The 27,475-nt window shown below is 40.8% G+C and overlaps 1 protein-coding gene across 1 annotated transcript in view; it reads right to left on the minus strand.

Annotated features, from left to right (window-relative positions):
- LOC149218539 (P-loop containing nucleoside triphosphate hydrolases superfamily protein) overlaps positions 1–27,241 on the minus strand; it is a 254,923-nt gene extending 227,682 nt beyond the window's left edge. Inside the window, exon 1 of the mRNA XM_089384086.1 lies at positions 26,783–27,241. Coding sequence (XP_089240212.1) covers positions 26,783–26,932 — 150 coding nt within the window. The 5' untranslated portion in view covers positions 26,933–27,241. The remainder of the gene's footprint in view (positions 1–26,782) is intronic.
- Between the last annotated feature and the right edge of the window lie 234 nt (positions 27,242–27,475).

Below are 27,475 nucleotides of genomic sequence, written 5' to 3' on the forward strand. Positions count from 1 at the left end.
AGTAGAAGACATATTGATCTGGAAAGAGGGTTTCTACATTGAAGAAGTCTACATCAAGCTTTCATCAAAGGAAGACTACAAGAAAGGTTATCTCTTGAAAGAAGAAGATCTATTTAAAGGCTCATTCAAAGGCATCTTTGAAGGAAGCATCAAAAGGATCTTGGTATCATTCATCACTCTTGAAAGTTGTTGTTGGAGGAATCCTAGGAAACATCTTTCAAGGACATTATTAAAGTTTCTTCAAAGGTCTTGAAGGCATCAAGAAAGAAGACATCATAAAGGAAGAGAAGAATCTTGGTTATCAAGTATCATATTATTACTCTATGTCTGAATCTATAAGTCATATGGGTTCTTTCTGCAAGGAAAGCAATAAGCTCGTTGGAGCATCAAATTACCTAGCATGGAAGAAAAGGCTTGACCTGGCGCTTAGAGAACACGAGGTAATGGAATATGTCATTGGGGAAATTAATGAACCTAGCAAAGACAAGACTCAAGGACTGGAAAAGTATAAAAAATGGGAAGTAAGGGCACAAAGGACAATAGTTGAATCCATTAAAGATCCTCTTGTTCCATTTGTTGCAAATTTGAAAACTTCCAAGGCTATGTATGACAAGCTAGTGAACTTGTACTTTGTAAGTACATCAAGACAAAAGATGTCTTTGCGAAATAAACTATACAAGATGAAGAAATCAAAGGATGAGGACATGGAATCCTTTCTAATGAAGATCTCTCAATTAAGAGATCACTTGCAAGGACTTGGAGAGAATTTCTTATTCAAAAATGCCCATCTGTGTATTAAATGCAATGCCACCATAATGGAGTAGCTTTGCAACAAGCATCTACTCTAAGAAAGATTCAACTCCTTTTGATGAGTTGTGGGCTCAATGCATTTTGGAAGAATCTAGGATCAAGGTAAAAGATGACATTGGATCAAATGAACAGTCTCAAGCCTTTCTAGCTCGAGTCAAGAAGCTGAAGAAGGGAAAGTTTGGAAAGTCCAAGAAGAAAGATATGTCCAAGGTTCAATGCTTTAAGTGCAATGAATATGGACACTTTAAGAGGGATTATCCAAGCCAACAGAACAACAAGAGAAAGGAAAGAAGCAAGGCTCACATAGTTGAGGAAACAAGAGAACCTGAGAAGAAGCCGAAGAAAGAAGATGTGAAAGATCTTTACTATTAAAGAAGGCACATTGTCTGTCAGGTTCTTTATGAGGATTAATCTTTCCTTTAGGATAGCATGCATTATTGTTTACTTTAAAAGGAATCTTGATTTTGCATAACATCATAGAAAGAAGCATGTGATTGTAGCATTTGTAGAGTTTACTTGGTTAAGTTGCTTTGTAGAAATCATCTAGTCTTTAGAAGTAGATAGATAGACCATCTTGCATATTGTTCATCCAAGCATTATCTAACATTATGTTAGAGGTAGTCATCTTGCTAAGTTGGATCACCGTAATTCTATAAGAACCACCATTTTGAGGTTCTTAGAAGAAGCATTATGACAAGGTTAGTATACATTCCATGTAATGTGGAAACAATACTGTTAAAGGCATGAAGGAATGCAATGGGTCAGGATCCAGACACATTATGAGAAATATAGCTAGATGATGGAGTAAGAAGCATAAGGATACACATTGGAAGTGACTTTTGGTTAAGATTCATGCGTATAGAGTCTTGTAACATGCTTAATATGATTGTATGATGTTTAAAAGGAAGAATTTGACTTACTTAAGGATGTATAAAAGATTAAGACTTTCTCTACAATGTGTAAAATAATGATTAACATCCAACATGATCTTCGAAAGGAAGTATTAACTTGGTAATCAAGTTCGATCCTTGGGCACTCTGTTGCACGAAGCAAGATTCACATGGAGATGGACCATGAGGATGTTAACTAGGCGAGGAAGTCATCATGATGAGGTAAGTCTATTTTTAATTATTGTTGATTATTTGCTTAACTTGTTATTTTGCTACCTAGAAGGATGTTGCAGGAGTACATGATGACAGTTGAGGCAAGTTCAACTATATGGATGAGATGTATGAAGTATGTTGAGGGAAGCTCAATATCAGATACTTGGCAATGGTGAAGTCAAGATATGTTCATTTTGGGATTGAAAAGCAACAGTGCAACAAGATAACCTGAAGGTCAAAGGAAATCACTTTGATGAGGAAGCTATGATAAGCTTGAAGTTTGGAAAGGCTCAATGCAATGCCTTCATCTATGATGTCGGAGATGAAAGTGATGAGCAAGAAAAATGACCTAGATCCTATCACAAGATTAAAGAGTGAAGACGGCTCCATGATACCTTGGAAAGGAAGCAAGCTTGATACAAGAGATTAGAAGAAGAGAGGGAGCCATGTAGCTATGAAGAACAAGTAGTTGATACTCTTATGAAGACAAGTTATCAAGCTTGTGGTGTTCACTTTCGAAGTAGAAAGGAAGTCTGGAATCTCCTCTGGTTTTGAGAGGAAGCAAAGAAGTCTCCTTAAGAAGGAGCAAGGATCTATTCACCAATCAAAAGGAATAGGGATATCCTCTCTGGATTGAGAGGGAGTGATGTTGGACAGCACATGTGCATTCTCTTCTTCAGGTAATGAATAGAGAATGGTCGAGGATTGGATAAGCATCTGTGGTTTCCTTGAAGATATAGAATCTAAGAAAGGAAAGGTACCGACACTCTTTGAGGATAGGACAAGTATCCAAGAGAAGAGTGGTCGAAGAGGACCGATATTCTTTGAGGACTCGGGATTGGAGATCCAAGATAAGAATAGTCCTAAAAGGACATACCTTGTGAACATCTGGATGGGGTATGTGCCTTGTAGAGGTAGTGCAGTATCACACATAAAGCCTCCTAGCATAATGCTCTTGAATGAAGTGCAACTTGTCTAGTTAGGCCTCAGAAACAGTGATGGTCATAATGATGATGCTTACAGTTGGCTTATCAATCTGACTCTTCTTATGAGAACTCTTCAATATGAGAATGATGTTGTATTGTTTGTACAATTATGAATACATCCCTAGTTATGAGGAGTGTTGTAAATGTAACTAGTTTCAGTCTTCATAATTGTTGTTGTACTCATTTCAATATGTATCCTATGTAACAAAAAAAAGAAGAAAAGAAAAAGTTATTATTATTAAAGCATGGGTTTCATGCTTCTTATTGATGGTCTTCTAGGTAAAAGCATGTTCTTCATGCTTCTAGGGTTTGTTAGGTCTTAGGATTTATTGTCATGAGTCAAAGGAGTCAACATCATGTTTATAAGACCCTTTTGAACAAAATGTAATTGGAAAAAGAATTATTTTTTAGTCTAGAAAGTCCTGGAAACTCCAAAAGTACAAGTCAGCCCTGGTAGCTTCAAGTCGGCCTAAAGGAGGGAATTCGACCCCTTGGAAAGGCTATATAAAGGAGCAGTTTGACCTCATTTGTCACTCACTCACCAAGAAGTTCGATCTATAGCTGGGAAGCAAGAAGATAAGAAGAACGAAGGTCTATAAGAAGAAGAAGACTTGTTTTTGGGCTATCTCTCTCTCACGCATGCAAAAGTCTAGGACTTCTATAGCTACAAAGGAGGTCGAAATTGCAAATCCGAGTTGCAGTAGGACGAAGTGCAATATTTTGTTCCTGGAAGGAAAAATACTCTGTCCTAATCTCGTTGACCTTGGGAGAAGCTATCTTGCTCAATCAAGGTCTCAAGAGGAAGTTGGATTAGGGTTTCTGCAATTGATACAGGGCCGAAGTTGTAGGTTAAAGTAGTAGTATTGAAGTTGGCAGGTTGAAGTTGCAGTTTGAAGTGGGTTGGTGCTAGATCAAGGAAGGACTTGTCGGAAGGGCTGACTTGGTACTTGGAGAAGGACTCTGTCTAACATTGGGTCTTTGTTGTCTCATCTGAAGCAAGATTCTATAAGAAGAGAAGATTTTTTTGAGTTTTCCCCTTGGAGGGGTTTTGCGCTAGTTGAGAGCCTAAGTTTTGTGTCCTTTGTTGTTATTGTTTTTGTTCTTGATATTTGTTTGATGAAAATATCTAAATAAAGAACATAAGAAGACTAACTAAGTTCATAAGCAAATATTAAGGTCAAAGAAATGGAATTAATCGCTGCCACTTTGAATTTTCCAACAAGAGGCTCAGTGATGGTTCAAGGCTTCAAAGAAGCAAAACGCTCTCAAAGAAAATCCTTAGAAAAGAAAGCTCAAGACCTAGGATTTTGAGATTTTTCGATGGTGATATGTATTCACAAGGTCAAGAGCCAAGGGAAAGGGTTTCTTACAACAATATTCAACTAAGCCAAGGCTCATGAAACCCTCAAGGAAGTCCTCAAGTTGAGGGGAAAAGAGACTATAGTTTCCCTCTTGGAGCAACACCTAGGGCAAGAGATTTTATGGATGAAATTTGAGCGGAAGCCCACCAAATTGATAACTTAGGTAGCCTAGACCTATCTATTGATGTTTAGGCTCTGAAATCACCAAAAAGCCTCCTCCCTAAAATTTCAAGGAAAGAAAATTATGGAGAAAATTCAGGATTGATCACCAATGACTTGTTGAGATTTGTAGCTTGGGCGGTACTCCAAACCCTAGGCTAGAGGATTGTGGAGGAGTTGGCACACAAGTGTGGCTTGTTGGCTTGGAACCCAAGCTTGGGGTTTTGTAACCAAAGGGTGTTGGAACCAAAACCATGAGGAGATTTCTACATGTGATGATTTGAGTTGATAGAGGACTCCGAGAGTAACCGGACACAATGAAAATCACTCAAATTCGAGTTGTAGAAGTGAAGATATGAATTTTTGAAGTTGCTGGTGGGTTTTCTGCAACACAAAAGTCAGGTCGGCTTGGTGATTTTATGTGCCACATGACAATTGGATGACACCACATGGAGCCCTTATGTTTAGTATAAATACAAGGTGTGTGAGGAGGAAAATGATACATCAAAAGTGCATCCTCTCGTAGAAGATCACATCTGAGGCAGTCGCATCTAGGAAAGGAGGCACAAGGACATTTCTAAGGAGTTGTAGGTTCGAGCGCGCGAGCTGTTCAAGACAGGCACAAGGGTTGCGCGAGTTTCTCCTGAACAGTCGCGAGGGTCACGCAGGTTTTCTCAGGACAGTCGTGCGGACCACGCGAGATCACTCGATACAGCCGCGAGCGCATATTCGAGCCGCACAGGTTTTCTTAGGATAGTCGCGAGAACCACACGAGATTACCAAGTATAGCCGCGAGGGTCACGCAAGATAACCAGGTACAACCACGAGGTATGATTTGATGTGTTTATGTTGAGTTGGATACTAGGTGGATTTGGGTCTAGGTTGGATAGCTGTGGGAGTCTGTTAGCAGCCAAGAGGAAGGGTGATCCTAGTGGTTGGATGCCCTAACCAGTGAGAAAATGCTAAAGAATGTATTGGACGCTCGTGGTATGTTGGAGGGCAGCGTGAGAGTGGACCATGTGTAGGCCTAGGTGAGGCAGAGTTGGAGCAACCTAAAGAAAAACCCAAAGGATTGTAGAGGCTTGCTTCAAGCCCTATGTGCATCATCTTGATGGACTGAGGTGGTTGCTAGAGTGGCAGAAGAAGAGCTCAAGGAGCCAAGAGTAGTTTAAGTAGCCCTAGACATGCCGTGTGGAGAAGGACATCTACAGCAAAAGATGGGCAATCCTCCTAGCCCATGTTCATTGTGGGAGATGGACATCTTGCAGTGATAGGTGGCAGCCCTCTGTGCCCTATGTTAGTCTTCAGTGGAGCAGCACAGGAAGACTATAGTGGGGTGAAGTCGCTGAGTAGCTGAGAAGCAGCAGTGGATAGTTATGAGTTGTTCACAAACAGAGTTGTGAACAACTCGACAGGAGTCTCGATGTGTTGATGCGTTAATGGACGAACAATCAACGAGAGAGCAGATGGTTGAGTTGAGATTCGGTGGTCAAATGGACTTGGAGCATTGATATAAGCAGATGTTGCAGATGAGCAGCTAAAGGACCGAGAAGATGTGTACAGGGTACGACCAAGGCAGCTATGAGGAGCTCTACATCAGCGAGACTGTCAGAGTATCTTGTATTAGGTAGATTGGTGGTCATCACAACAGACACCAAGCCCTAGTTATTGTATTCTTGTAACTAGGGAATGTATGAGGGCCATTATCCCTGGTACAGGAGCCCTAGACTGTTGTATTATCAGTGTGATTAATATAACGAAGTTGGGTTATTGTACATAATTTTGTAATAAGTTGTGTATATTCTGTGCACTAGTAGATTTATTGTTGTTTATAATTTTGCTATGCAAAGTAGACTCGTTGTGATACTTGGTTCAGTAGCATCACTTATTTAAGATTCTATCCTAGACACCAGTGTCATGGAAAAACAACATGACATGGACCAGTGCCTTGTCCTTTAGGCATATGTAGTCAAGGATGTGATAGATAAGCCAAATTTGTTGCTAAGAAGGCTCAAATTTGATGCACTGGGTATCAAAATTCCAACATTTACCCACTCAATCATAAATGGAGTTTGATGGAAATTTATAAGAATTCCTCCACTAGGAACATTCATTACATGTTATACAATGAGTAACATATGCAATTCTCAACTAGATAGCTTTCTAAAAATTATCTTCAACAAATTAGGGCACAAAGAAGCATAATCTAGAGGTGTAGGCACTTACAAGATAACATGTAGTATGTCGATCCATTACCCAATGAAGTAGCTCCAAAGACATTCCAAACATCAAAATGCAGAATCTCCAATAGCCAAGAAGGAACAAGTGTGAAATTCTCTAATAAGATCGAATGATCCAAGTGATGGTGATGATAGACTCAAATGAGGTCTCTCTTATTTATACATGTCTTATGAGGTCTAATTTATCCTAAAAGCCCCTCAAATTATAAAATAATGGGCTAATACTAGGTGAGGTTACAAGCCAACCTCATAGCCAATGTAAAACATAAGACTTAACTCGCACAAGGTCAAAATACTAATGCCATGCATGCGTTGGATTCCTCCAATGCCAAGTTGGTTGTAGAGGGCTCCAAAAATTAGGATCTAGGGGTTGGCCCCTAAATCTCCATGCAAATCATCTTGTGGACCCTAGTTTTGTGTTTGGGACACAAAATGGGTCTCATGGGTCTCCTGGTGAGAAAATAGCCTAGTTATGCTCCAAAGTTGAGGTCTCAGAGGATGGTGCTAGCCCTCCCAATTTTCAAGGGGTGAGACAAAACTCATCCAGGCCTCAGATCGGTTGCCAAAACTCGTGCATGTTGTTAAGTCGGTTGGGGGCATGCTAGTCCAAGAACATCATCTCATGAATAATGTGGGGCAAAGCACAGATTGTTAGGGTGTTGTAGGTGCCCATGGAATGTAATGATGCTTTGCAAGTGATAAAAGTCCCATGGCTCTCAACAATTCACCTGTAGGTATCATAATGCTCCTCTAGTGGACCTAGGCCCTAGTTAAGTTGCCCGGGCCATGATGAAAACCACCTGCCAATCACACACAATGTCTAGTGTTGCATCCTCACCATTAGGTACAATTAATCATTAGTGCATCTAAGTGAACCAAGCTTGTTAATCAAGGGCAAATTGAGACTTCATATGGGGCTTCTTTTCCAAATTTGGGGCTTTGATCTTGTAATAATGTTACCTCCCTAGGTAGGAGTGGCTAATAAACAACCCTATTAGGTGTTCTCAGCCCCTACGGGGAAAGACAGGTCCCTGGTACATCAATCAATAGGTGACATGTGGATAATGATGGAACAGAATGGGGATGAAGGGGTCTTAGGGCCAAATGAAATGGAAAATGGGGTAGCAATAATGAGGAAGTCCACATATTGGGTGTACAAAAGTGAGGAGGGAGCAATCATGGTTGCATGAGTTACCCCGACCTTTGTTTTTCCACCCCTCTTTACTTGTCTTTTGCTTTTTCTTGATTTTTCTTTGTATTACTGCTCGAAGCTCCAGGAAATGAGAGCATGTTGTGAATGATGTATAGCAGTTATTACCCCCTTAAAGGTGGGGCAGTTCATCACCCACCAGGGGTTGGGACGTGCATGGGTTCCTTTTATGATGTGATGGGGAAATCATTGGCCCTAGGAACCGAGGTGATGATCATAATGATAAGGGGTAGAGCCCATGCTTGGCTTTTTCCCACATGCTTTATTTAATGTCCCGAGCATCTTTTGCATTTTATGATTTTCTTTTTCTTTCGTTTCTTGCTTGTGGCCATGATATGCTTTTAACTTTCTTTTAGCTGCATCAACCTCTGGGGCAATGTTTCCAGGCCCAACCCAAATATGTGGACACAGGGAGGGGGTGTGCCAATGCCCTGTGGACCCATTGGTCATTTGGTCCTAGAGAAAGGAAATGATGAAATAGGGCTTGTAATGTGCGGAGGGGAGTGAAAAATATGGAACGGGAAAACAGGACCACGCTACCAAAATCGGGGTTTCCCAAGTAGTGCCCTTTCTAAAGGGAGATCCCATGGGACTCGGATTAAAGATTAACCCCCCATTTAAGGTGAGGGAACAAAACCATGGTCAAAACCCTTCCTTCTTCCAAGTCACCCGATAATCCATGCCAAATGCCCAAATGAAAAACAAGCATAAGCACTCGATTGCACAATGAAAAACATACCTTTTGGGTCAGATTGCCCACCTTCTAACATGTGCACTTGACTATTGAAATTCTAAAGTTCTATGTTGTAACAACTATTTGATCTGATAACTTCTTTAATATACAATATTACTTAAGCAATTGTAGAAAGAGCATAAACCATATACATAATAGAAGACAGCCAAGAAATCAATAAGACACAGTGAGTTTAGGTCCAATGACCAAGGCAAAACCCACAAGGCGAAAACCCAACAAGATTCTTTTATTAGAAATCAAATGTTCAACAGAGATATAGAATACAATGAGAGAATGAAAAAGTTCACCCAAATCTAAAGAAGATCTCTGATAGCAGTAGTTGATGCAAACACTGAATTACTTTGGCTCACCAAGTTTTGCTCTGACTCTTCAAGACTCTCTCTCTCTCTCTCTCTCACAATTCTTCTCTAGTTATCTCTTTCTCAAGCTCGTACTCTCCTTTCACAATGCACAAGTGAGTATTAGAGGGGATGAGAGGCACAAATATATAGGAAGAGCAAGGAGGTCGAATTCATGAAGGAGTAACTCCCATACCTTAAGGATAAGTTACATATGCCAAAATAGGTGTAACTTATGCCATAAAGGAGGTACGCTTGCCTTACTAACTCATGCCATCAAGCGGGAGTACGCATGCCTTAGTGACTTGTGCCATAAAGAACGAGAACGCATGCCCTAGTAATTCGAGCCATTAAGGAGAAGTGTAACATATGCATTAAAGAGGTCCTTAGTAATTTGAGCCATTAAGCAGAAGTGTAACATATGCATTAAAGAGGTGTAAGAGGAATTTTTTTATAACGAGTCATTAAAGTGTGTAAGAGAGTGTAAGAGGTGTGTAAGAGCATTAAAGAGAGAGAGGAATGAATCCATTAAGAGAGAGAGAGAGAGTAATGTATCATTGAATGAGAGAGTTTGATTTGCCATCAAGGAGAGAGATGTGAAGTGGCATGATTGAGTGCCAAGTAGGAGAGGTGACATGTAATTCCTCTTTAGATAATATTATAGTGTCATAAGTGCAATAATAATAATATTAATAATATTGATGACTAAATTTAAAATTAAACAATTTAGATTGATTAAGGATAAGTTAAGTGATTTTCCATCATCTATACATGATTACCAATTGAAGCAAGGTGACTTACTAATTTTGAATAGCCATGGTTGCAATGATAGACATGACTTTCTATTTTTAGAAAGTCACTCTAGAATAGTCAGAAATGCTAAGAAATCAGATTCGTTGCCCAGGCCTCACATGTCCTGAATCGAGCAAATTGGACACGATTCGATGGGACACGTGTCCTCCGGATTGTGTCTGATCGTGTCCCGATTCCAAGACACGTGTCACGCTTTTTTGACCTTCGCACGGCCATAAAAGGTCGATTTGGCCCATTCTAACTTCACAATACTCATTCTCTCTTGCTGTGGGTGTGTGAGAGCGAAGAGCAAAGGGTGTGGGAGCATTTTGGAGGCAATTCAAGCAACATGTAAGTGCATTTTCTCTCTATTTTTTTTGCATTTTTATTACAACAGTTTGCATGTGCATTTGTTTTACAAATTTGTGCATTTTTTCTTTATTTTTTTACAGCATTCATGGCTCAATCAAGGGCAGCAGGGAAGGGGCAAAGGAAGGGGAAGAATGTCCCCATTGGAGATGCCCCTCCTCTTCCAATTTCATCAGGGTCTACAAGTGTTCCCTCTATTGCAAGTGGGGTTGCAACAACAGCTTCAAATGTTGAGGGAAGACAGCAGCCTCAAGATAACAAATATCCCTTGTGGAAATATGTCACAAGAGAGCAAGGGCCAGGCAGCAAGATGAAGGGAGGAGGCAATGTTGCTTGGAAATGCAACTATTGCAAAAATCATTTCATGAGCACATATTACCATGTGAAAGCTCATTTGTTGGCTTTACCAAGTTGTGGAATTGCAGCATGTACACAGGTGTCTTTAGCTAAGAGGAAGGAAATGGAAAAAGAGGCCAACGTTGGTATGGCAAAGGTGGTTGCAACATCTAAAAAAACAAGAATGAAGAGCCCCTTCCATTCTTGAGGAAAAGACGCAACAAATTTCCATTTGAGAGTTATGGTGTTGGACAAGCAGCAAAAAGAAAGGCAATGGCACTTGGTCCAATGGACAAGATTTTTCAGAAAGAGAAACGGGAAGAGCTTGATCTCACCATTGCATTTTTTCTATCAGAACTTCATATCCTTTAATGTTGCACGCTCACCTTTATTTATTGAGATGTGTCGAGCTCTAACTCAAGGGGCTCCATCAGGGTATGTGCCTCCTAGGTCAGAGAAGCTTAGAACCACATTGTTGACGAAGGCAAAGAAAGAGGTGGACAAAACAGCATGGCCAACATCTGGGGTTAGCATTGTTTCTGATGGATGGACAGATCCAGCACGGCACCCACTCATCAACTTCATGGTGTCTTCCTTGAATGGTCCAGTTTTCTTGAAATCAGTGGATGCACTTGGACAATACAAGGATGCACAATATATGGGTGAGTTGTTTATTAAAGTTATTGAAGATGTAGGTGTTGATTCTTGTGTGCAAATCATTACAGATAATGCACTTGTTTGCAAGGTTGCTGGCATGATTGTGGAAGCTAAATATCCACAAGTATTTTGGACACCTTGCATTGTCCATTCTTTGAATTTAGCACTTAAATATATTGCTTCTGATGTGCTTTGGATTGGAAGCATTATTGAAGATGCACGACATATCTACAACTTTGTACAAAATCATACAAATGCTCTCACTATCTACAAGGAGTACACTAATCTATCATTGTTGAAGATTGTGGATACACGGTTTGCCTCTGCATTCATCATGTTGAAGAGGTTGAGAGAGGTCAAGACCGCTCTTGGGGCCATGGTTATTTCAAAGTTTTGGTCTTTTCGGAGAAAAACAGATCAAGGAGCCTCGAAAAGAGTGAAGGCCACAGTGTTAGATGATAGTTGGTGGGAGAGGGTATATCTACTTATTCATATCATGGACCCTATCATTTCTTTGCTTCGATTTGCAGATACAAACCAACCCATCCTAGGAGAGGTTTATGAGGGATGGGATTCCATGATTGAGTTTGTGAGGAGCATTATTTTACAGAGTGAGTGCCCCGAGTATGAGACATCATCAGAGGCCTTCTTCACCACCATACAGGATATTCTTGTCAGCATATGGGACAAGAATTGCACACCTTTACATTGTTTGGCTCACTCATTGAACCCAAAATACTACAGCCATGAGTGGCTGAATGGTGGACCTTCCCACAGATTCCCTCCTCACATGGATGGGGAAATTTCACAAGGGAGGAAAGATGCATTGAGGCGGATTTTTCAAGATAGAGCATCCCTTGATGAGGTGGAGGATGCCTTTGCAAAGTTTCCCACTAGCACTGATCAATTTGCAGGATATGATGTAATTAGAGACAGGGGGCTAAGAAGCCTTATTCTTGGCGAGCAACTGATGGGGCAACAAGCCCTCCTCTACAACAGTTAGCCATGAGGCTCCTCTCTCAAGTGACTTCATCCTCTTGTTGCGAGAGGAATTGGAGCACATATGGGAATTTGTATAGTGTCAAGAAGAGCAGGCTTAAGCAGTCCAAGGCAGAGACAATGGTGTACGTGCACACCAACCTTTGTCTTATTTGCAGGCAGAAGGATGGGTGGTTGAAGGGAAAGACAAAGGTATAGGATGTCTTTCCTGATGATATGGGTTTGGACAACAGTGTTGAGTTGGCATTAGCCAACTTGGATCTTAATGAGCCAGTGTTAGAGCCTATCACTTTTGATGATGGTGATACTATAGAGGGGTTGTTAAAATTGGCAACTAGGGCCAAACTCCATGTGGGTCATCTTATTCATGACAGCTGATATTTTTCTTGGATTCCTCTCGTCGAGAGGTGTAGGATTGATCTAAAGATCATCCGATTCCGACAAGTATTCATGGAGATATGAATTTATTTGTGTTATGGGACAATTCGTCAAGGTCGGCCTGCGACCAAATTGCCCCCACTTATGCTCAACGTTTTAGTATAAATAAAGGTGCCTTGAAGGTCATTTGTACACACACTTCTTGTGATGGATTGATCTAAAGATCATCCGATCCTGACAAGTATTCATGGAGATATGAATTTATTTGTGTTATGGAACAATTCGTCAAGGTCGGCCAGCGACCAAATTGCCCCCACTTATACTCAACGTTTTAGTATAAATAGAGGTGCCTTGAAGGTCATTTGTACACACACTTCTTGTGATATCTTCCTCTCCACTTGTCTTGGGTTTTGGTGGGAGGAGAGATCCTAAGAAGACAATGTTGCCCTAATAGAGATGATGCCCTAAAATGCAGTCATGAAGATGCCCTAAATGCAGGTCTAGAAGAGACCTACAATGCTGATCTATGAGGCCCTAAATCAGCTGTCACAATGTGCCCTAGCAGCAGACTTATGACAAGATCTATGGTGCATAAAGAGCTTTGTTTTGGCCACAGAAGAGAGGAGCCCAACGAAGGTGAAGGAAGGCATAGTTTATGCCTCCTTCTAGACTATTTGGAAGCCGAGTTACTACAGGCAGGAGGCCGAGGTCATGATGGGAAATTCTGGGCAGAAATAAAAGAAACCTCACAAGTGAACAGGTCGAGTTTCCTTGGGTAATTACAGGTAGGAAGGGAGGCTTGTTTTGGAGGCTGAGATGATTAGGCCCTCCAAAACAAGGCCGCATATTCCTGTAGCAGCAACGAAGGAAAGGGAGCCTTGTTGAGGGTTTCTGAAGTGTTTTTGTAGGCAGCATGATGCCCTAGACAGGGCCGAGCAAGTGTAGTAGGCAGCCGCATTGAAGAAGGACAAACCTAGGTGGTTTGTGGAGCAACTTGTGCATGGAATGATGGGTATTCTCTCTGGTTGATGAGCTGCAGATTTAAGAGGACTATTGTAGCTGGAAGAAGGGCTGAACAGGACTGTTTGGATGCCCTAACCCGTGATCTAATGCTATAACAGTATGCACAAGTTCCAGGTATGTATTTGATATGTTGTTGCCTATGTGTGAGGGTTGGTAGGACTGTCTTGATGGCCTAACCAGTCCATGATGAAGGTTGCCCAATCTGCTGCAGCAAATAGAGAATCCCCTAAACAGTGAACTAATGCAGAACATGATAAGATGTGACAGCGTTGCTATAAGGTGCAGCATGATGTTGAATGTTGTTGCATAATGATGGGCATCGTGATGAAGTGTAGTGTAGCATGTTGTGTGCAACACTTGGTAACAAAGTGCAACACAGTGATAATAAATGCTACAATGAGATGCAGCATGATGGGCACAGTGAGGTACAACATGATGCAACACAGGTAGGTGCAGCAAGAAGATAAGGTACAACATGAAGATTGGGTGCAGCACAGTGAGGTGCAGCATGGTGATGGAGTCACCTTGGATCAGTGGAAGCAGTTTGCCTTCACCTAAGCTCAGATCAGCTACCTCATATGCCATCTTCTTAGAGAAGATCTCTGCTCTTATTTAGATAAGTCAAAAGGTTGACTTCTGATGTATATGTACTCTCTCTCTCTCTCTGTTGAACTATTAAAGGACATATAAGAAGAATTGATCAAGGGTTTCCCCACATTGGGGTTTGTCCCTGGCTGGCGCCACATCTTGTGTCCTCTTGTCTTGGCTTGTCTTCTACGATTTATGTTTATGTTCTATTTGCAATTTATTATTATGTTGATGTGATTGCTAATCTGGAAAAGATATTGAGCTAATTGGAAAAATTGAAATAAATTGCTCTAAGCATAGAACATACCAAAACTTAACAGGGGTCATCCGCCACACCAACGAATGCAGAGATGACATTAGATAAAGAGGAGGAGGATGCAGTAGATGAGAGTAGTGGTGATCATGATGATGAGTACAACGATCTTGATTTTGATGATGAGGATTGATGATTCATGAGCTACCTACTGCCTTGAGGATTGTAGGTGTTTTGTATTTGTTATTTCTATTTGCCATTGGCATTGCTACTACCTATGTAACACATTTTGATTTTGATGACTTAATGAGAAAACTACATTATCTCGTCTTTCTCCTATTGGATCATTGATGAATATTTGTATTTGTATGCTTAATGTTACTTTCTAAAACTTACATCTAGATGAAGATCTATGTTTGAATCAATGAATTTGTATCATGAATGAGAATTTGTGTAAGAAATATCTAATTTTTAATATATATATATATATAACGTGTCATGTTCCAGGGGGTCAACGTGTCCGTGTCCGACACTCGAATCCTCGTGTCCTTCGTGTCCCGTGTCCCCGTGTCAGGTGACTGAGCAGACATCAAATTTTATTCAAGGAAATTCATAACTTAGCTGCCAATTTTCAACATTGACAAATGGGCGAAGAAACATATGACTGATGAAGGTGGCAGAGATAAAGCGGCACATCACATTGGCTACAAAGTGGTTGTCAAGGGTTGTTGGTTGCCAGCTAGAAGAAGATAAATAGGAGAAAAGTTCTCCTAGGGGTACCCACTTTTGTTGGGTAATGTCTAGCTCCAACTGGGGTATGAGCTCACTGTAGAGCGCATGGTACATGGACTTGAATGGGGAGGTCATGAGAACTCCAACAATCTCTTGGGACGTAACAACTATTGGAAACATGTGCACTAGGTGTACTTTTATTGCTCGTGTTTTTCATCAAATAATAAATCCATACAAAAAAGTAAATGTATTCTAAGATGCAAAATTAATCTACCATGCAATCTACTCTAGCATGAGAACATAATATGATGATAGTTGCTATGCAAAAGGAAACATGCAATGCACCTACACTACCATGCATGTTAACACATTATGCAAGAGCTAAGTGTAGTCATATCGCCAATGTAACGAGCATATCATTAGATCAATATAAGACCTTTTGTTCATATGAGTTCTTGTGAGATAGGGCATCAAGATATCACATCCTCCTTCGCAAAATTGGCTCGATGAAGGGCAAGTCTAGGAGGTGGGAAAACAAGAAAACCAAGTATCATGAAAAATAATCACGGATGAGGAAGAAGAATCCAACTTGCATAGTTGGATCCTCTCTTGTAACCAAAGAATGGAGAATTCAGCAATCAAACTCGTGAACTTTTGATGAAGAACAACCTCAGGCATATCGCTCTCATCATTGTCGTTAGAAACATTTTGGGAGTGAAATGATGAAGAAGATAAAGGAAAGTTATGGTCATCATCGGTGTCATATATTGGATCATTGTCAAAGCGATGACCAATATCCCATTTTCCTTCTTCTATATGCAAGAATTCATAAATGTCAAGATAATGTAGATCCCAAGGAGCCATTTCCTCAAGTTTCGCATAACCAAAAGGGGAGCCGCCAGGGTGAATTCAAAATGCCTTGAGAGATGCTTGCTTCACCCTACAAGCATTGACATTGAGGTTCAATGAAGAAAAAGGGCTTCGTTCTTCCAATGGAGTAGCCAAATAATGATTTGTGTTGATGTATGGGGAACAAGACACACATTTTGTTTCCCCGACAACAGCGCCAAAATGTTCATCCATAAAATCTCTTGCCCTAGGTGTTACTCCAAGAGGGAAACCCTAGTCTATTTTCCTCTCAACTTGAAGACTTTCTTGAGGATTTCATGAGTCTTAGCTTAGTTGAATATCATTGTAAGAAACCCTTTCCCTCGGGCCTTGACCTTGTGAATACCTATCACCATTGAAAAATCTCGAAACCCTAGGTCATGAGCCTTCTTTTCCAGGGCTTTTCTTTGAGAGCGCTTTGCTTCTTTGAAGCCTTAAACCATTATTCAGCCTCTCTCTTGAATGAGCTCTAGCATGATCACTTTGTGCCATATACCTAGGATATTTATTTTAAGTGATCTCCTTCCTATTGGGACTCCTCCCATCAATGAAATTCCAAAAAGAGCAAAGGGTTTTCGCTGAGGTGACATTGGGCCTCTACCCCATTGTTAGCACTTTGTCTAGCTCTTGTCTTGTAGGGTTTCCCTGTCCAAGGCCTGCTAGATTTTGTGGTAACAATACCCATACATAATTGACCACAGCTCTGTAAATTACAACAATATGCATTTAATAATAGTTTTGTCTTTCTTTATTTTGCATGCAAAGATAATTTTTAAGTGGCATGATTCACATATTGAAATGATTGGCTGGTTTACATATAGACATGACCCTTTCAACCAAGAATCAAGAGGTTCCTGAAGAGTCCAAAGGCGAAGACCAAAATGTAGTATGGCAAGAAGGAAGTAACAAAAAAAGAAGTTTCTCATTTGGACATGTTTCCTGAGATATGATAATACTAGTTTTTACTTTGTGATGTTCAAAGGGACGTATTTATAGGCCATCTATTTTTGACAATTGGGAAAATTATCTTTATGAATGTGTGTACATTTATAGTTTTGTGATATTGCATTTTAATGGTTAATCATTAAAATAGGAGTTACAATGGAAATCCACTTCTTACTTGGAGTTATAAGTATTTTTATGGATAAAACTAGTGCGACCCCTATTTATTTTGATTAAAGATATTACTACCTTTTATTTATATAAACTTGCTCTAATGCTTCTGCTCCTCATACCTATTTCCCATATCCAATAAGCAGTTGAAAAAACTAATAACAAAAAAATAACAAGCAATTGAAGGAAGAATCATTAAGAAAAGAAAGAAATCTTTTAAAAAAAGTATGTTGAAGCTGTGAGAGTTGTTGCTACTGATTTCTTTATTCGTACTTTATATTTTTGTGGGGTCATAACTTTGTGGACAACATGGTATGTTCTAAGGAATCACATGAAAAGCAAAGTGAGACTGCTTTTTTGTTTCAATTCTCAAGGTGATTATTATCTACATTTTTATTTGCACTAATTAGAAGCTCAGAGTGTATTCAGTGCTAATTTGTGTATCTTTTGCGGAAAACCAATTGTGCATTTTATTATCCTTGAAGTGGTCCAAATAGACTTATGAAATTTTCATTTGTTTTTATGGTATTCAATGACTTTTGTATGGATCTGTGACATTTAAAGTAGATTTGGGAATTCCCTGGTCCAAGTCCTCACAAGGATTTGTAAAAGTTGTTGGTTCAAGATTTATAACTTCTTATCAATAAAGGATCATGTTTCATTCTCAATGTTGATTTTAGTTCTTGTTTCAATCATTTTATATTTTGAATATATACATTGAATATTTTATTTAGTTTCAAATTTTTTTTCTAATTGATATTCCCTTTAATATCTTGTATAATTACTTTATTTGCTTATATGTTGTATTATATTAGATAATTTTATTTATTTTCCTTTGTACAAATTTTAAAATAATAAAAAAACAAATGAAAGATAAAAACAAATAAAATATCTTCCCTTAAATCAATATTTCTCATGAAATCTTTTTTCATTCTAAATTAAGGCTTAAAACCAAGGCTGATAATCCCACCTACCTCATTTAGCCTTAAGAAGTTCGAAGTGTTTTTGTACAAATCTCCATTTGTGCATCAACATCGTATGGACTGTATGGCTGAGTTATATACAGTGTATGGCCTAGCTATATGAATTGTACATCTTGCCTATATGATTGTATAGATCTGTAGATGAGTATCTATACGACTATACAACCGTGTGGATAAGCTCCTATACAGCTGCCTCTTTCCTGAATCGCCCCGCTCTCTCCCTCTCTCTTGCCTAGTTGTTCACTCTGCTCAATTGCTCAACTGTGTTTAAAACATCTATCTTGGCCTGTCTTTATACTTTTAACTAAGACCAGACCCCTAATCTATTTTTGAGTTTATTCCTAGTAGAGGTCATGCACGCATGAAATACACCGTTTTAGACTTACTAGTTAAACATAAGACTTTTCACTTTTTTACCGAAGTGAATTGCAAAATAGAATGATTTTTCAAAAATAGAATTATTTTTTGAAAAATCTCAAACTGGTTCTCGCATGTTCATGCTAAACCTGTGTGGAAGTTCATGTCTAAGCTATAATTCTCAAAAGAGCAAAGAGAACTTTAAGTGTTGGCTTTCAAATCCAATGCAGAGATTGTGGTACCTTTGTCATCTTCCAAAGTAATGAAGGAGAAGGAACCTTGAGGAGATCACTTGGAGACATGCAGATTGACGTGGAGCAAAATGTCCCAAGACAAGCTGAAAATGTCGCAAATGGACAAACTCATTGGCCAGTGCACATGGAGGAAGCAGGTGTGTGGAAACCTCCACCATTAATAAGAATGATCAGGAATAGGAAGCCTACATAGAAGGCACTTGAATCCCATGCCGTTTTAATAAAAGGTTCTAAACCATTGACTGTGGAAGTAGCACTTGAAGGCAAGTATGCATCAGACTGGAATTAAACAGTGGGTGTCAGTAGGTATTAATGTTGAAGTACAGATATGATGGATTAGGTGATTAGTACAAGGATTAATTGGTTATGAAGAGATAAATACAAAAGACAAAGGTGTAGGTTATGATGAAACTTATTGTTTCGATTTATAAGGCATTGTACGAGGCTACGAGCTAAAGAAAACCTCTAGAGAATGGTATCAATGAATCGATGTGTACTTGATGAAAGAAGCTTTCGATCATTGAATGCAGATCCAAAATTGTACATCAAACGGATTGGTCAGTCCCTTATAATCTTGGCACGTTATGTAGGGACTGACCAATCCGTTTGATGTACAATTTTGGATCTGCATTCAATGATCGAAAGCTTCTTTCATCAAGTACACATCAATTCATTGATACCATTCTCTAGAGGTTTTCTTTAGCTCATAGCCTCGTACAATGCCTTATAAATCGAAACATTAAGTTTCATCATAACCTACACCTTTGTCTTTTGTATTTATCTCTTCATAACCAATTAATCCTTGTACTAATCACCTAATCCATCATATCTGTACTTCAACATTAATACCTACTGACACCCACTGTTTAATTCCAGTCTGATGCATACTTGCCTTCAAGTGCTATTTCCACAGTCAATGGTTTAGAACCTTCTATGCAAACGGCATGGGATTCAAGTGCCTTCTATGTAGGCTTCCTATTCCTAATCATTCTTATTAATGGTGGAGGTTTCCACACACCTGCTTCCTCCATATGCACTGGCCAATGAGTTCCCTTATTTATGTAATGGGATCAAGTCATAGTCAAGAGTCAATAAAGCCCATATTAATAATTGTAAGTGGTTAATCCGCAATTAATGACGGAACCACAGTTAGTTGCAAATGGGCCGTAGTATTAGATAGATGGTATTAATAAAACCCACGGTATTGGTCCGTGGTATTGCATGTATGAGTCATATATAAAGGATAGAGACTCCCTGCGAGGAGCATCGTGTCTTATTTTGTAATCGAGCTCTGCTCTATTGGAGGTTGCCCCCTCGAAGAGGCAAGTAAACATTACTCTCTGAATAATAAAATCATTGCTATTATGTGTTCTAGGTATCTTTTCTTCGCATATTCTGTATTTGGGTATCATTTTGCAGGTTAAGAGCATAACAAGTGGTATCAGAGCACTTTCCAGGGCTGGTGGGATCTCCATTTCTTAGCAAAAAAAAAAAAAATTGGCTAGAGACGTGTTCCGACGTCTTTAAACCACGGGATCTGTCGTTGAACGCATAAACCTGCGGATTTGGGGAGGCATGCACGCAGGAAATACAAGAGGTGGTCACGTCTGTTGGACTCCCTTGTAACCCCTGTGGGTACCCCTTCGAGTAGTAGCGCATTAGACAGAACCACGCATGGATTGTCTTCCACGTACCCTCTGGGTATATCGGAAGCCCTCTAGGCTCCCTTGAAACCTCGCCATAGATAAACCGTCGGCCGTCTTGCGGCTACAGTACACCGAGAACAGCACTCGGAGAGATTACTTGCCCGTACGATGGGGTAGTCGGGTTGTACGGCTAAGGGTACAGTCGATCCTCCTTAGTTAGAGCCCTGAAACATTGGGCCGAGTACCACTGCCAGACCCTTATGTATATTGCGATCTGTAGCACCTGACACTCCTCAAGACCATAGTTCCCTTTTCTATCGGGGGATCACACATCATCTCTTCCAGATCCGCTTGTGTAAAGGGGTGCAGCAGCAGCAAACATCAGTCCCGCAGTCTCGAGTTCGCAGATCAGCCATTCCGATCTATTAGATCCATCAGATCCACAGAAGAAGTCTGTTCCACCGCCCAGAGCTATCAGATCCGCCATTCAGATCTCTCAGATCCACCAGATCAGAGTCGTGAAGGGTTCCTATACCGGGGTATAATTTTCGCAGGACTTTTGGCCGCATTGACATTTTGAGGATTTGGCGACTGCAGTATTGATAAGGAAGGAGTAAAACTCCGTTAGGAGTTTTCAGGGAAAAAAAAAATCAGGTTGGTGTATGGATGGACAAACTTGAAGAATCAGTGCAAACCCTCCACATTCAGCTTAGCGGACTATGTAGCATGGTCGAGAAAATAATCCCGAAGGGCAAGGAGCAAGCCCACGAGGAGGAGTATAATGGCAATGGACACAATGAGGGTGAGTCTAGCCACTCTCCTCACGTCTGGCACACCCACCAACAACCCAGTCAGCGACCTCCCAAGTTGGATATGCATAAATTTGACGGTTCTCACCCGTCGGCAAGGATAGCACAAATGGAGCAGTATTTCAAACTGAATCACATCTTAGATGATGAGACTCAGCTTATGTTGGGGAGCATGTACTTGGACAATGAAAGGTGGCAATGGTGGGAATGGCATCAACGTTGCACTGGACCTTTTAGGACTTGGACCAAATTCACCAAAGCTCTTCAAGACCGCTTTGACCAGGAATCATCTTTTTTGGGTCGTCTTACTAAGCTCCGACAGACTGGTACAGTGGATGAATATATTACAGCTTTTGAAGCCTTAGCCTTCCGCACTTGGGGTCTCTCAGATGTGTTCTACACGGAATGTTTTATCAGCGGTCTTAAAGAAGCCATCAAAGCTCAAGTCCTACTGCACCACCCTCCCACGACGGAGGCTTGCAAGGTAGCTCGTAACATGGAACGTGCATTAGCAACCCAATACAGTGGCCCAAATTTCTCCGCTAAAGGTCGCCCCCCACAGGCTCACAACACGACAAACACTTAAGGTCCAAAATGTGTCCCCTGCGGAAATGGCCGACAGAAGAAAGCAAGGACTATGTTACTACTGTGATGAAAAATACTCCCCAGGTCATAAATGCAAGGAGCCCAAATTTTTTCAAATTGATGCCACTGACTACAGCTCAACAGAGGAAGATCCACCACTTGAGGAACATGAGCCGCTAGAAGAAGACAACCAAAAGGACAATGTCTCTGACGAACCAGTTATTTCGTTGCATGCTTTGGCAGGGATTTCTTCCCCTCAAACTCTCAAAATCAGAGGTTTTATTAAACATCGCCCAGTAGTAGTCTTGATTGATAGTGGAAGTACACATAATTTCATCCATCAAAAAGTCGCAGAAGCAGTGCATTGTTTTGTACGAGCAGTTTCTAACTTCCAAGTTCAAATTGCGGATGGAGGCACAATGAAATGTGAAGGCCGCTGTGAAAATGTCAAACTTCAAATGGGGGATTATCAGTTGAAAACCCACATGTTTGCCATACACATGGGGGGTTGCGACATTGTCCTCGGCGCTGAATGGCTCCGCACTCTTGGGCCAATCACAATGGATTTCCAGGAGTTATATATGAGTTTTAAGCAGAACAACTACACACATACCCTTCGTGGACTCCAGGTGGGAGCCCCCTCTATCATCAGCTCGCATAGGATGGAAAAATTGTTAAAAAAGGGCAATCATGGAGTTGTAGCTCAATAATGCCATCCAGGCAGTCGAAACCAAGCCTCTGCCAATTCATCCTGAGATGCAACAGATTTTAAATAACCATCTGTCGGTCTTTGACAAGCCTCATGAGCTTCCACCCTCGCGAGGGGAACATGATCATAGCATCACCTTGGTTCCAGGGGCCCAACCCCCAAATGTTCGCCCATACAGATATCCGTTCACCCAAAAGAATAAAATAGAAAAAATCATCAAGGAACTTTTGGAAGCAGGTGTCATTCGTCCCAGCATTAGTCCTTATTCATCCCCAGTGGTCATGGTGCTCAAGAAAGATGGGGAGTGGCGGATGTGTCCCGACTTCAGGGCCCTCAATAAGTTGACAGTCAAAGTAAATTTCCCATCCCGGTGGTTGATGATTTGCTGGATGAACTCAATGGGGCTCAATTCTTCACTAAGCTGGATCTTCGCTCAGGCTACCACCAAATTCGCATGAAGGAAGTCGACATTCCCAAGACTGCTTTCAGAACTCATGAAGGCCATTATGAATTCCTGGTCATGCCATTTGGTCTTTGTAATGCCCCCTCTACTTTTCAGAGCCTTATGAACCACATTCTCAAACCATATCTCAGGAAATTTGTCCTTGTCTTCTTCGATGACATCCTCATCTATACTTGCACTTGGGCCGCACATCTTCAGCATGTAGATCTACTCTTGCAACTGCTCCGCAAGCATAAATTATTTGTCAAGATGTCCAAGTGTTCGTTTGGCATGGCAGAAGTAGAGTATTTGGGCCACATTGTGGGGCGTGATGGTGTCAAGGTGGACTCCAAAAAGATCCAGGCAATGCAGGAATGGCCTCAACCTAAGACCTTGAAGAGCTTGAGAGGATTTTTGGGTCTCACAGGCTATTATTGTAAATTTTTCCGCAACTATGGTCGCATAGCGAAGCCCCTCACCCAACTCCTAAAGAAAAATTCATTCTTCTGGAATGAGGAAGCACAACAGGCCTTTACAGCTCTAAAAAATGCCATGTGTTCCACTCCAGTCTTAGCACTACCTGACTTCACCAAATCTTTTGTCATTGAATGTGATGCTTCGGGTACAGGTATTGGGCGGTCTTAATGCAGGAAGGGCGACCGTTGGCCTTCACAAGCCAACAACTAAGTGGGAGGAATCTGGGCCAATCTACCTACGAGAAGGAAATGATGGCCATCTTACATGCAGTCGAGACCTGGCGACCTTACTTATTGGGGCGACGTTTCCAAATCCGCACAGATCATCACAGTCTTAAATATTTTTTGGAGCAACGCCTATCCTCCCCACAACAAAATAAATGGCTCGCCAAAATGCTGGGATATGATTATGAGATCATTTACAAGAAAGGGAAAGACAATAGTGTAGCAGATGCATTATCTCGCCAATTTGAGGAGGAAAGTACTCTGCTAGCAATTTCCCTCCCCATTCCAGAATGGATTGAAGAGGCTCGCAGCGAATGGTTTTCACACCCCGGGCTCTCCCAACTCATTTCTCAATTGCAGGTAGAACCAAATTCCACCAAGGGCTACTCGTGGCAGGATGATATTCTTCGCTACAAGGACCAAGTCGTAATATCACCAACATCCACCCTCAAAAGTCGCATTTTGGCAGAATTGCACTCATCTCCCATTGCAGGACATGCGGGCTTTCAGAAGACGTATGCTCGCACCAGAAGATCATTTTTTTGGACAGGCATGAAAAAGGACATCCTTACTTTCGTAGCAAAATGCGATGTCTGTCAACGCCACAAAGGGGAAACCGTCAACACACCAGGCACATTACAACCATTGCCCATTCCGGCATCAATTTGGACAGAGGTTTCTATGGATTTCATTACAGGTCTTCCAAAGTCAGGGAACAAGTCAGTCATCATGGTGGTTGTGGACCGACTGTCGAAGTATGCTCATTTCTGCGCCCTACCCCACCCGTTTACACCAACTTTGGTCGCTCAACCTTTCATGGATCAGATCTTCAAATTGCATGGCATGCCCACTTCTATTGTGTCCGACCGCGACCCGATCTTCACCAGTAATTTTTGGCAGGAACTCTTCAGGATACAAGGCACTCAACTAAAACTCAGTACTTCCTATCATCCGCAAACAGATGGTCAAACCAAAGCCGTCAACAAATGTCTAGAAACCTACCTTAGGTGTTTCACTTCAGAAAAGCAACACCTTTGGGTACAGTGGTTACCTCTGGCTGAATGGTGGTATAACACCAACTATCATGCCACCACCAAAATGACTCCCTATGAAGCAGTATATGGTCAACTCCCGCCTTCACCTACTTCGTATCTCAAGGGGTGCTCAAAAGTACAAGCAGTGGATCAACTCCTACAACACCGCGCAACCATGCTCGCCCATCTTTGAGAGAATCTTCATCAAGCTCAGAACCGCATGAAGCAACAAGTAGACCAGCATCGCTCCGAGCGCCAATTTCAAGAAGGGGATCAGGTCTTTTTATGGCTACAACCATATAAGCAAACATCACTCAAAGACAAGGGGTGTCAGAAACTATCTCCCAAATTCTACGGACCATATCAAGTACTTCAGCGCATTGGAGAAGTGGCTTACAAGTTGGCCTTGCTACCTACTGCAAAAATCCATTCAGTTTTCCATGTCTCATGCCTCAAGAAAGTGATTGGGAACAATTGCAGAATTCAGACCAGTCTACCTGAATTGGACGAAGAAGGGTCCATTTGGCTTCAACCTGAACAGGTCCTAGACACATGAGACAAGCAACTGCGCGGCCGCATGATTAAGGAAGTCCTCGTCAAATGGAAAGACACCTCTCCGGAAGATGCAACTTGGGAACCAGCCACTATTCTTCAGCAGTTTCCGCAGCTTCAGCCTTGAGGACAAGGCTAGTCTTAAGGGGGAGGGCATGTTAGGGTCCCACCCTAACCCCCTTATTTATGTAATGGGATCAAGTCATAGTCAAAAGTCAATAATGCCCATATTAATAATTGTAAGTGGTTAATCCGCAATTAATGACGGAACCACAGTTAGTTGCAAATGGGTCGTAGTATTAGATAGATGGTATTAATAAAACCCACGGTATTGGTCCGTGGTATTGCATGTATGAGTCATATATAAAGGATAGAGACTCCCTGCGAGGAGCATCGTGTCTTATTTTGTAATCGAGCTCTGCTCTATTGGAGGTTGCCCCCTCGAAGAGGCAAGTGAACATTACTCTCTGAATAATAAAATCATTGCTATTCTGTGTTCTGGGTATCTTTTCTTCGCATATTCTGTATTTGGGTATCATTTTGCAGGTTAAGAGCATAATAGTAGGTATTAAAGTTGAAGTACAGATATGATGGATTAGGTGATTAGTACAAGGATTAATTGGTTATGAAGAGATAAATACAAAAGACAAAGGTGTAGGTTATGATGAAACTTACTGTTTCGATTTATAAGGCATTGTACGAGGCTACGAGCTAAAGAAAACCTCTAGAGAATGGTATCAATGAATCGATGTGTACTTGATGAAAGAAGCTTTCGATCATTGAATGCAGATCCAAAATTGTACATCAAACGGATTGGTCAGTCCCTTATAATCTTGGCACGTTATGTAGATGATGCAATTCACCTGATTAAAACTATTAGGTTGGTTGAAATATTAGCAACGAAATTTGAAATAAGAGATCATAGTGAGATCTATTAATGTTTAGGCATTCAAGTGGTGTAACAATAGAAGCAACAGAGAAATTTATTTGAATTGAGAGATGCATTGCAAACAAGTTGCAAAGATTCAGAATGGGTGAATTTAAGCTGTGGTAACACGAACCGAAGTTGAAAACAAATTGTCAAACGACATGAGCCCAGACTCCAGATAAGCAAGGTGATAAAGAATTCATCGAGAAGATTCCTTATCAAAGTGCAGTTGTAAGCCTTAGGCATGAAATGGCGTACATAAAACGTCAGATTGTACATATTGTCAGTGCTATGAGTTATTTCTCAGATAACTTTGGATTGCAGCATCGAGCAGTGGTCACGAGAATATTCAGATATGTGAGAAGTAGTTGGGTGAGTATATCATCTCATGGGCGAGGAAGAAACAACCCACTGCATCTCTTTCGAGCGCATAAGCAGAGTATGCGGCAGCTTGCCTTGCGACCGTGGCCTGATGGGTTGTAATTTCCAATTTTAGCAGGAACAGAGGAATACAGTGTGTGAGTCCGGGTACATAGGAGTGGAAAGAAGCAACGATATATCGTTCCAAATTGAATACAAATTATGTCAAATGAGAAATGGCATTCCCTTGGCTGAATGCGTAATGATGTATAGTTTTTTTTTTTTTTTTTTCCTTCTTCAAAATGTGGGGGATGAAGATGAGATGATACGAACCTCACACATTCGACGCTTTCCAGCCTTCCGGCGGTGTTTGGCAGCAATGACGCCTTTGATGAAGTCGGAAGTGGTGGCCAAATCCCTTCTCAGCCGTTTGCGTTTCACCTTGTTCCGCTTCTTCGCTATGCTCTCCTCCCCTTTCCCCATCTCCTCTTCTTCGTCTTCACACCCTCGGATTGTAAACTCGCACCCTTTCTCTTCTCTTACTCTGGATATGCAAATCGCTAAATTGTATGCTGGGTAGCTAAATATGATGGAAAAACCATTCTGCTTTAAAAATAGGATGGGAAACCTGCAATCATATGCATGAAGAGTTTGGACTCTAAGGAGACATTTGACCCAGCTTTAAAGAAGAGTTTAGACTCTGAGAAGACATTTCACCCAGTTTCGAAGCTGAGGGTTTTTCTAGGTATTTGACGGAATGCCTAAGTTTTGAGTCACTACACATGAACCCTTCGAGTATTTTTTATATTTTTTATGATGGTCTTGTGGAAAAAATTGGTGAGTTTTAGGGTTTTTTAAATTAGTAAGTTTTAGGGGTGGTTTGTCCGTATATATGTTTAGGGAGGTTGTTAGTTTTTATCCAAAATTGGTGAAATTTTCATCTTTATTATTTAAACTGGATTTTTTATTTCATTTATAATTCAACATCACAGTTGACAACAATTTATTTATGGACAAATTACACCA

Source organism: Pinus tabuliformis, chromosome Q, assembly GCF_031772625.1.
Source record: "Pinus tabuliformis cultivar Carrire ecotype Pingquan chromosome Q, CPIR1, whole genome shotgun sequence".
NCBI classification, from domain to species: Eukaryota; Viridiplantae; Streptophyta; class Pinopsida; order Pinales; family Pinaceae; genus Pinus; species Pinus tabuliformis.